The sequence below is a fragment of the Nicotiana tomentosiformis genome, chromosome 10 (genome assembly GCF_000390325.3).
Source record: "Nicotiana tomentosiformis chromosome 10, ASM39032v3, whole genome shotgun sequence".
Taxonomy (NCBI): domain Eukaryota; kingdom Viridiplantae; phylum Streptophyta; class Magnoliopsida; order Solanales; family Solanaceae; genus Nicotiana; species Nicotiana tomentosiformis.
The window spans coordinates 14,559,885-14,571,242 of NC_090821.1; the positions used below are offsets into that span (position 1 = coordinate 14,559,885).

Below are 11,358 nucleotides of genomic sequence, written 5' to 3' on the forward strand. Positions count from 1 at the left end.
TAATAAATTGTTAAATTTGATATTTGCAATAATTTGTTTGAAGAATGGACACATATTTTAGGATTTGAAGTATGTATGTTTTGCCACTTCAACTTTCCTACAATTTATGACCTTTCCAATTAATAAGTTTTTTACGTTTTCTTACATAATGATGTCAGGAATCAAGTAAATCTAAATCCTTTCCAAATTTTTAAGCTTTTATTTCAATTTTCAAGTTTTAAACAAGTTAGGGAAGTTCTTATCTATAAAATTCAAGTTTTAAACACATCAGGAAAGTTCTTATTTCCTAAAACTTTTCTATTTATCTTTTATTTAAGTTATGAAAGGTTGTATTCCAGCTTTTGTCTATTCTTCTTTTTATTTTGTTAAATTAATTTAATTATTTTTAGACTAATTTTTTAGTAATAAAATAAATAAACGAGATATGTATATATATGACAAGTGAGGCTTGCTCAGTTGGTAAAAGCATTTCCACCCATAACCGTTCGAATCAACTCTGGAGGATAAATGTGAAAATACTCTAGATTCTCCAAACCTGGGAGGGTTTAAAAAAAATATGTATATACTCCCTCCGTTCCAATTTATGTGAACTCATTTGACTGGGCACGAAGTTTAAGAAAAGAGAGAAGACTTTTAAACTTGTGGTGTAAAATAAGGCACATATATTTTCTGTGGCTATAAATTATTGTATAAAAGTAAATTGTTTCCAAATAGAAAAAGATAGTTATTTTTTTTCACGGACTAAAAAGAAAATAAGTTACGTAATTAGTTAACTCGGTGTCGCAGTACTTTTTTGTTTCTTTTTCCTTTGTCCTTGGGAGCACATGCTTTGGTCTTCTGCCAAAAGCAATTCAGTCGGTGCTTTCATTTGACCACTTCACACTCACATTACTTAGAAAAGAAAACTTTTAAGAGTCCTCAATTGCATAATTGAGCTTCATATGTTTCAAAAATTTTACTTTCTTCTCCAACAAAGTAATCAAGTAAAAGACAGAAGGGAAGGTGATTGTCTCTTTCATGATCCATCTCTCAAATCACTAGCTCACAATTCTTCTTTGCTCCAACACCAATCATACATAAGCTTCAGAGCCACTGTAAGGTTAGAACTCTCTTCCTTTTTCATTTTCCATTTTTTGATTACTCAGAAATCTCCTAGGACTAGCTGTTGGAAATTTAGGGCTCGTTGGTACGAGGGATTAGGAATAATTAAGTTCGAAATTAAATTTAAGAAGAGTTTATCCCATATTTGGTTGGGAAAAAGTTACGGTATAATTAATCTCGAGATTAGTTATACCGAGATTGTAGTGTTTTTTTATCCCCATAAAAATATAGAATAACTAATTCCAAAATAATTAATCATGAGATAACTTTTTCATAACCAAACGACCCCTTAGTGGATTATGAGTACCCCACCACTCTCTCCCTTCTCCATTAAGCTAAAGTTAATCTTTTTCTACATTTGTTTCTTGAAACTCATTTGCTTTAGAAGTGCCTTTACTGCCCACTAATCTTTGAATTCATCCTTTGTTTGTTCTCTGTGTCTGTACCAGATTATAGAAACTAGAAAGCAGTACTCTTATATGAATCACAATTAATGTTTCAGTTTACAACAACAACAACCCAGTGTAATCTTACAAGTGGGATCTGGGGAAGGTAGGATATACGCAGCCTTATTCTTATCCTGGAAGGGCAAAAAAATTATTTCTGATAGACTCTCGGCTGAAGAAAGAATTGAAGAAGCACTTATAGCAAGTAACATCAATATAAGGTATTTAGAAAACAAAACCCAAGCAAGCAAAAGAGAGTACGAAAGAAGCACTAATAGTCAGTAATAAACAAGATATGAAATGATAACAAACTAAGGGCGTACGGAAGGAAGTAACAACAGTGTAAAATATGTGGTAATAACAAATTAAGAATAAAAGGGATACCAAACTACACTAATACTATTGAACTAAGGAAGACATAGGGAAACGCTCGACTACCTACTAACCTTCTACCCTAATTCTCAACTTTCACACCCTTCTGTCAAGGATCATGTCCTCGGTTAGCTCCAGCTATGCCATGTCCCGCCTGATCACCTCTCCCCAAGACTTCTTTGGCTTACCTCTACCCTTCCTCTTACCCCCAAGGCCAATCTCTCACACCTCCTGATTGGGCATCCGTGCTTCTCTTTTTAACATGCTCGAACTATTTAAGTCTCGATTTATGCATCTTTTCCTCCACAGGAGTCACTCACACCTTGTCCCGGATAACTTCATTGCTAATTCTATCTAACCTTGTATGCTCACACATTCATCTCAACATCCTCATTTCAACTGCTTTCATCTGCTGGATATGGGGGTTTTTGACTGGCCAGCATTCTGCCTCATACAACATAGTCGGTTTAACCACTACCTTGTAGAACTTACCTTTAAGTCTCAAAGGCACATTCTTATTACACAAGACACCGGAATTGAGCCTCCACTTCATCCACCCTGCTCTGATACAATGTGTCACATCCTCATCTATCTCCCCATCATTCTGAATTATAGACCTAAGGTACTTGAAACTTTCTCTCTTAGGAATAACTTGTGTATCAAGCCTCGCATCTCCGTCTGCTTCCTGGATAACACCGCTGAACTTGCACTCCAAGTATTCTGTCTTGGTCCTGCTCAGCCTAAAACCTTTAGACTCAAGGGTATGTCTCCAAACCTCCAACCTCTCATTAACACCACCTCGCGTATGATCGATCAGAATTAATGTTTCAGTTTGTTTACTTAAATTAATACTACTACATATGCTAAGTGGTCATTTGATCACCTTGGAAGTAAGTCTGACGTTAAACTTGTTGTATAGAGATGCACTGTTAGGTCAGTAATTCTATACTCCCTTCGTTTTAATTTATGTGAACTTGTTTGACTGAGCACGGAGTTTAAGAAAAAATAAAGATTTTTGAAATTTGTGGTCCTAAACAAGTCAAAAAGGGGCCCAGAGTATTTGTGTGGTTATAAAAGCTTATCGTTAAGGGTAAAATAGTAAGTTTAAGCTAAATTATTACCAAATTTAGAAAATGGTCATTCTTTTTCGAACGGACCAAAAAGGAAATAGGTTCACATAAATTGAAACGGAGGGAGTACTATTTTATGCGGAATTCAATGAGAAATTATAGTGCATGACCTATCTATCAGTAAACTATGCATAAAGAAAGCTTAAATGACAAAATACCCTCTCTAACACTACTTTGGGAAACCACGCGTGGTACCTCTTAGTAGTTTCTAGGTAATGTTTGTAATGTTGGATTTTAAATTAAAGGAAATGCTTAAATAAATTTTAATGCTTAGAAGAGGATTGAAATATTTAATTATTCATTTACCCATATTTAGGATACTTCGTTTTAAATCAAGTGTGTTGAAATTTCTATTTTTTTGTTCATTGACCCATATTTAGGATGCTTCGTTTTAAATCAAAATGGATTGAAATTTCTATTATTCATTTACCCATATTTAGGATGCTTCGTTTTAAATCAGATTTCCTCTTTAAATTATTCTTTTGAGAATGTTATTTCAACCAGGGGCAGTTTGAGGGGGCGGAAGGGGGAACCCCCTTCGTCGAAAAATTACACTGTATATATAAGGCAAAATCTGTTTTTTACCTCTATATATAAAGTTTTGAACCCTGTTGACACAACCCAAAAGTATAGCTTAGTGGTCAAGGGATTTAAAATCTTTGAAAGAATATAGGTTCAATTCCCACTAGTTATAATTTATTTTTTTGAACCCCATTCGCGAAGATCCTGCCTTCTTACTATGTATGATGATGATATGAGTTGAACTTAAATAATAAATAAGGAAATGTGGATTCACCAAGCCGGTCTCAACATTGTCTTGACTAAGATGTTGAATATTCTGATTTATAAATTCATATATTAGTACAAGTTGGGAAACATCCAAGAATTATACAAATAGACCTTTGATCACTAGTCAATGTATGATAATGATACAAATAGAACTTTGACTAGTCAATATATGATAATGATACAAATAGAACTTTGATTACTATTCAATGTATCACAATCACTGATAGTGTATAAGGTAGCCGCAAACCACACGACCGTTTATACTAATTCATGAATTCTAAGCTAAAAATTTCGGCTATCAAATATAAATAGTTTGTGTCGCGGATTAAAAGTGATAATACCCCTAAAAAGATTATAGTAAAAGGAAAGTCACATTATTACTTCGCGGCAAGCTTTTTGATTTTTTACTTTAGTGACCAGAATGACTTTCTATCTTTAATATCTCTTATAAAAAGGACATAGGAAAAAACAAAAGAAGAACAAAAAAAAGGAAACGAGCCAGTAGCCTATTTGGTAATGTCATATTTGGTGATGTAAGATTAATACGTAAACATGAAAACAATATATTCAATGATGTCCAGCTCTTCCACCATCCTAGTTACACTTTCTCATTTGTCTTTTCTCTAATCATTCTATTATAATAACATAAAGGAGAAAAAACACCTCACGAAACCGTCCACTAGTTTGTCATTTTCTTGATTATTGATCTTTTTCAACTCCCAAGCGTCATTCCTTAATGAGTAATCCACGTACTCCCATGCCTTTAATTTTGTAAAGTCATACACTATGTATTCAAAAGCTTTACCTACTCTTTTTCTTCCTTTGCACTCATTATATATATATTTTATATATTGTGAACAGAATTAATAGAAGTTACCAACCAATTGCCTTGAAGAGAAGCAGAATTTGCTTCTTTTAAGTAAGTAAAAGTGAGCTTCTCATTACCTGTTATATAAGTGGATAGAGTTTAAGAGAAGTTATCACCTTGCCTTGGGAGAAAAGGGGAAATATCTTTAGCAATGATCAGCACAATGGGATTGCTGCAGAGTTGGGGTGGTTTAGGGACCAGCATTGCTAGTTTCATATTCATGTGGGATATGATCCGTCGATATTGTCCCCCTGAGCTTATTCGAGCTTCAGATAAGTGGACAAGAAGAATCAGGAGCTTTTTCTACCCTTTCATTCAGATTTCCATCAGTGAATTCATGAGCAACAATCTCAAGCCACATGATGCCTATGCAGCAGTCGAGGCGTATCTCAGTGTCCATTTAGCAAAAGAGGCAAAAAAGCTCAGAGCTGAAACTGTGCATGGTGGGGGCAAGCTGGTGCTAAGCATGGATGAGCATGAGAGAGTTACTGATGAGTTTGGCGGAGCAAAAATACAATGGATATCTGGGAAAATTGTGCAACGGGAAAGCAAGTACTTGCCAGAAGTAGAAAGAAAATATTACAAGGTGACATTCCACAAGAAATATCGTGATATGGTAACTGATACTTACTTGGAGCATGTGATCAAGACAGGGAAAGAGATCCAGATGAGAAATAGGAAGAGAAAGCTCTACACAAACGGCCACAACAAAACCACGTGGAGCCATATTGTATTTGAGCACCCTGCAACATTTGATAGCCTGGCAATGGAAGCAGAAAAGAAGAGGGAGATTGTGGATGATCTCCTGATGTTTAGGGAGAGTAAGGATTTCTATGCCAGGATTGGGAAGGCGTGGAAGCGGGGTTATCTACTATATGGTCCCCCAGGTACTGGCAAGTCAACAATGATTGCTGCAATGGCAAATTTATTGGATTATGACGTCTATGATCTTGAGCTAACATCGGTCAGGGACAACACTGAATTGAGAAGGCTTCTAGCCGAAACATCAAGTAAATCTATTATAGTGATAGAAGACATTGACTGCTCACTTGATCTAACAGGTCAAAGGAAAAAGAAACAGGAGAAACCTCCAGAAGAGAAGACTTCAAAGACCAAGAAAGAAGTTCCTCGCAAGGACACCGAAGAGAGTGGAAGTAGAGTCACTCTCTCCGGGCTTTTGAACTTCATTGACGGTCTTTGGTCAGCATGTAGTGGAGAGCGTATAATTGTCTTTACTACAAATTATGTGGATAAGTTGGATCCAGCTCTTACAAGAAGGGGAAGAATGGATAAGCATATTGAGCTCTCGTACTGTAGTTTCGAGGGATTCAAGGTGCTTGCAAAGAATTACTTGCTCTTGGACGAACATCCCCTGTTTGAACCAATTGAAATGTTAATGAAGGAGACAAAGATCATACCTGCTGATGTTGCAGAAAGCCTGATGCCTAGCTCCCCCAAAGAAGACGCAGGGAAATGCCTTCTGAAGCTGATTGATGCTCTCAAACAAGCAAAAGAAATGATGATAAAGAAAGGGAAGGAGGAATCCGCAGATAAAGAAGTGCCTGAAATGAAAGAAGATGCAGATGTGTTGCAGGATATGGAAGATTCTGCAGACAGTTTAGATGGTTTTACCCAAAATTAACTGTATTTGACACAAAAACAAAGAGTTTGAGACCATCACATTTTATAGTTGATTCTTGTAAGATTATCAAACTACTCCTGTGTAGCTAGGGTTGATGCCGGACCTAAAACTAGACGCTTTTTTAAGTGAGACATGAGTTTCAAACTGAAATTTGGATGAATAATCCCATTTACTTAGTTTCATCCTTTTTCCCACTTTCAGACACACAACATGTCCAGCCTATCCTTGTAGAACAAGAAGAAAGCAAGTGTAGCCTTGCATAATAAAATTATTCACTTTCCGTCAAAAGCTGGGGTAAAATTACTATGAAATTGGCTACTAAATTGTTCATCATTATAAATTACTATCAATCAGCAGACCCTTCGAATGGGTAAAACATCTGTTACAAATCTCTTTTAGCATTTACTTTCTTAACTTACCTAATACTGCCCCCACAATGTGAAATTAGCTACTTAATTGTTCATACTGCAACAAATAAAGGCCATTTAACAAGATACCAGATAGGGGAGACAATTATTTATTTATTTCTATTTTGATAATGGTGGTGTTAGGGATAGTTTGCACACACCTTGACTACTCTTGGGTACTTGCATCCTCCCACCGACATAGTACCGGGTATTTCTGCCACCAAGTCTTAGGTAAATGGGAAGAGATCACCTAAGTTTTTGCCCTTGTTGGAACTGAATTCTAGTCTTCCATAATCTTTCTTCCAACTTTAACGATGGTTGGGGGCGACAAATGTAAACAGAACACCACAGGATAACTTTGATCAGATAGTAAGAACTCGCCTTATTAAATAAGTATGTTCTAAGGTTCCAAAATGTTTTCAGATCATCTCAAAAGAACTTCAGCAGTGAATCCATGACCTTGATAGTAATAATATTCAGGTCATATCACATCACAACATTTATGCACAAAATATAGGAGAAATCTGACATTCATCTTTAAAAATTAAACAGGACAGGTAGAATATAAGAAAATAGACCATGAATCATGATAATAAAGAAACATCCTGGAACTTATCCAATCATATCTTACCAGTAAGACATTTCTTTCTGGAGTAGTGAATGGTAACAACTAGTTTTATATGAAACAATCATATTGGGACTTAAAAGAAAAGTTAACAGAAGGAAACTACTAAAAAGGCTAAGCTTAAGCCAGTTGAGCATCCAGGTATGGAGGGCTAATAGGACTAGTCTGCCTCACTACATCCCTCCGATCCTGATTTCTTAAAACAATAATCTTCTGCTTCTCTTATGAATGGAAGAATATAAAAAGGCGGAAGAGCTATCATTTAGAATTTCCTGTTGAATCTTTTGAAGATCAGGACTCAGGGATGACGAGTGGGGACTGGGGAAGGAACTTGAGATAAAGAGCCATGAAATCTTAACATCACTTGTAAGACAGAACATGACATTCACAGAGGTGAGTGGATGGTTCAAGGAATTTGGATGCAAAACTATGGAAATCTGGATAGTTGCTACTGCATCACAAGGCATGAATGCTTGCTTGGCCACTACTTTATGAACCGCCGGCAAGTTACAGTTGAGACTTGAGAGCAAAGTAAGAAAAATAGAATACAAGTATATCCACAATTTCCAGCTTCACCCCTTTTGGAAGTAATTGAGCAGCAAACATGTTCTCCAGGGAATAATATTCTTGAAAACAGAACAAAAAGCAGCTAAAACCCCAATTTCTTCCTTTTCTCCTTTTCACATAAACAAACATTAGAGGTCCAACTCGCAACTATCCTTCTTGTAAACTGTTTTGCATGAAATGAAACAAAGGATCTAGAACAGATAGTCAAAAATACCTCCAAACGTGAGCATATGAATGAAACTTAACAAATTAGACGATAACAATTAAGGCCAAAATTCAATTTAGATGTACAAGTACCTAAACAAGAATATCACATAATGCTTCAAAATCACCATACACACCGCAGTATCTAGAGCATTGTAAGCTTCAATTCCATCCCTACAACTTAACAGGTTTATATTTGATAATTGGCTATGAATATACATTTTTAGTGTATTACATGTCTTACATTTTGGTGTTTTAATGATAATATGTGCGACGTTTGGGCTTAATTGTGTCGTTTTTATGTGTATGATCATTGGAAGAAGAAAACGAGTGAAGGTTGCACAAAAGGGTGCCGAAAATACACAAAAAGAGCACGAAAAGGTGAAAATCGGAGATGGCCAGGAGCCACGCCTCGCGAGCTCTGGGACCTGTACAGAGGCGGAGCCAGGATTTGAATCTTATGGGTTCGGAATTGTAATCATTTTAAGTTACTGGGTTCTAAATTAATAAGTGTACATATTCAATGAATTTCGTAAGACAAATACATGGTTTGAACAAAAGTTACTGGGTTCGGCTGAACCCCTATCCCACACTCTACCTCCGCCCCTGCCAGTGCGCGTTAAACGCTCCCCACTCGGTAGACTCCGACCCTAGCCTATAAATGATAGAAAAATATAATATCTCAAAAAGAAATATTCCAAAACTATGTCTAGATTCATTTTCTTACTATTATATTAGCGAGTCTTTATTATAGTAATTATTTTAAATATATTTGTAACAGAAAATTAGTTTAATTTTGAATTCAATTGGGACAAAATAATCTGACCATTGAATGCTCATTAGTGTGGAACGTTTCAATCTGACCATTGAATTCAATTGAACGTTTCTTTCAATTTTTAAGAGCCTTAATGGCCTTAGTTTCTTACGTTTTCTTGCCAACAATCAGATGTCCTTTTTGGATTTCATATATAAGCATATGTTTGTTTATTTGGAGGGGTAACAAAAAAAAAAAGAACAAAGTTAAAAACTTTTCTTCTGTTGTGTTGGTTTGTCTTTGTTAATCTTTGTTGTTTCTGCTCCTAGTTTATACTAGAAGAGCTTGTTGTATCCTGAAAAATACGTCTAATTTTATTCATCCCGGTGTGAACGAAATATTCTTAAGGACAGTGTCCTTGACACGCCTCAAGCTAAATCTTATTCTCCATAATTCAATATTTTTCCAACAATCTTAAAAATACTTCCACGTTATTATTATAGAGAATAACGCTACTAATGTTGTTGTTAATGCTACTACACCCGCTGCTCCAACTGTTTCTGTTGGTGTTCCATCACCAATTACCTATGCCAAACCTTTTTCTAATGTTTTGAAAATTGAGGTTTTTGGTGGAGATAATTATCAAACACTAAGTGAAGGTGGGACCCAGTAGAGCATGCAAAAGCAATTGAATTGAAGCAAATTCACCAACCTTTAACACTGGTTAGTGGCATATATATATATATATATATATATATATATATAGGTTTAATCAATGAAATTCCTTGATAACTCAGCTTTATTATTCAACAAAGGTCTGAAAACCTATACCCAGAAAACACAAGCAAAGCAAGAAAGCATTATAAAGTAAATTTTCAAATGTATCCAATGGGAATTCAAGAAATGTAGCATGGGAGCTAACTGCACTATTATTACTATTACCGTTATAACAGTTTACAGAGCTCTTCTTTCTCAAGATAAGCTTAGTTTCCCGGGCTCTTGTTGTGGGTATGGATCGGGTAAGATGAAGAGGGTTGTGGGTCAGACTCGGGCATGATGGTGGATTATCTATAGAGAAATACCAAATTACTCTCCGTTTCAATCTCCGTTAATTAGGGGTGTTCATGAGAAACCGAATACCGATAATATTTTGGTTTGATTTAGTTTTGGTTTTGAATTTTAAAATCGATCAATTGATTTAGTTTAAATTTTAAACAAAAAATAATCGAAAACACTGACTATAAAAATACTTAAAATTTTATTATTATACATACATATAAAAGTTTTAAATATTTATGGTAGATATTTAACCGTTTGCACTCTTAGTTGGTAATCTAGTTCTTTATCATTATAATAATCAAATTCGTTACCTTTACATTCTAGTTCGATGGTAGTTTTATTTTGCTAAGTTCAAGAATTTATTTCATGTTAAAATTAAATTATTTTTAATTGAATCCTTAAATTACTCATCACTATTTAATTCAATTATATATTATCAATATATTTTGATAAAAGGTAATTTTTCTTAAAGATTATTTGATTTGATAATGTTGTGTTAGAATAGTCGGCGACATATGTGCTCGGCAAATGTCTCATATTTAAGAAGAAAAAAATCGAAAAAAGACCGAAATAACTGACTAAAACCAACATAAATCGAACCTATAAAAATCGAGTTAATTGGATTGGTTTAGTTCTAGTATTTGAATAACCGACTTAATTGGTTTGATTTCTTTTTAGGCGAAAACCGACCCAAACTGAACCATGAACACCCTTATCATTAATTAAAAAGAAAAGAATATTTAAAACTTGTGGTCTAAAAGCGTAAAACATAAATAATTTGTGGGACTATAAAAATTGTATAATAAAGTTTTCCATTCAGGTAAAGTAGGTAAGATAAAAAATTTAAAATTAATTTTTTTAACAATGTAAAGATATTTTTTAACAGACTAATAAATCGTATAAATTGAAATGAACGGAATAATTTAAGACGATCCAAGGAAGGAATGAAGACAGATTAGCAATTTATCTTTCCAACATGTAAAGACTGAGTATTAGTGGCCTATTTCTTTTTAACGACCGGAACAAAGGCCAAATTCGCTCTATAATTTCATAAATGGATGCGTGAAAATTACTCAACCATAAAAATGTGTCGTCATCAATTCAATTCCAATATCCAAATTGAAAAGACGTATCGAAGAATAAACTATATGCGGATTATTCTCCAAAATATAAGAGAATTTATATCGTCACTCATACAATAGCAAAGTTTTTTGAATACCTTGATAAGCAACTTAATAATTAAACCCTAAACACTAAACCTTGCACTTGACAGTGAATAGAATATACCACTAGATAGGTACACCGGTAGGTAGTTAATGTGGTGGAACCACCTTTGTTTAAGAGGTGTCAATTCGCCTAAAAAATTATACTGTATAGTTAGACAAAAAAAATGA

At 34.7% G+C, this 11,358-nt stretch overlaps 1 protein-coding gene across 1 annotated transcript; it reads left to right on the plus strand.

Moving 5' to 3' along the window:
* Positions 1-848: 848 nt before the first annotated feature.
* On the plus strand, positions 849-6,498 carry LOC104120947 (AAA-ATPase ASD, mitochondrial-like). Its single transcript, XM_009632826.4, has 2 exons — positions 849-1,099; positions 4,700-6,498. The coding sequence occupies exon 2, from the start codon at positions 4,858-4,860 to the stop codon at positions 6,346-6,348; it is 1,491 nt and encodes a 496-aa protein (XP_009631121.1). The 5' UTR covers positions 849-1,099; positions 4,700-4,857; the 3' UTR covers positions 6,349-6,498.
* Positions 6,499-11,358: the final 4,860 nt, after the last annotated feature.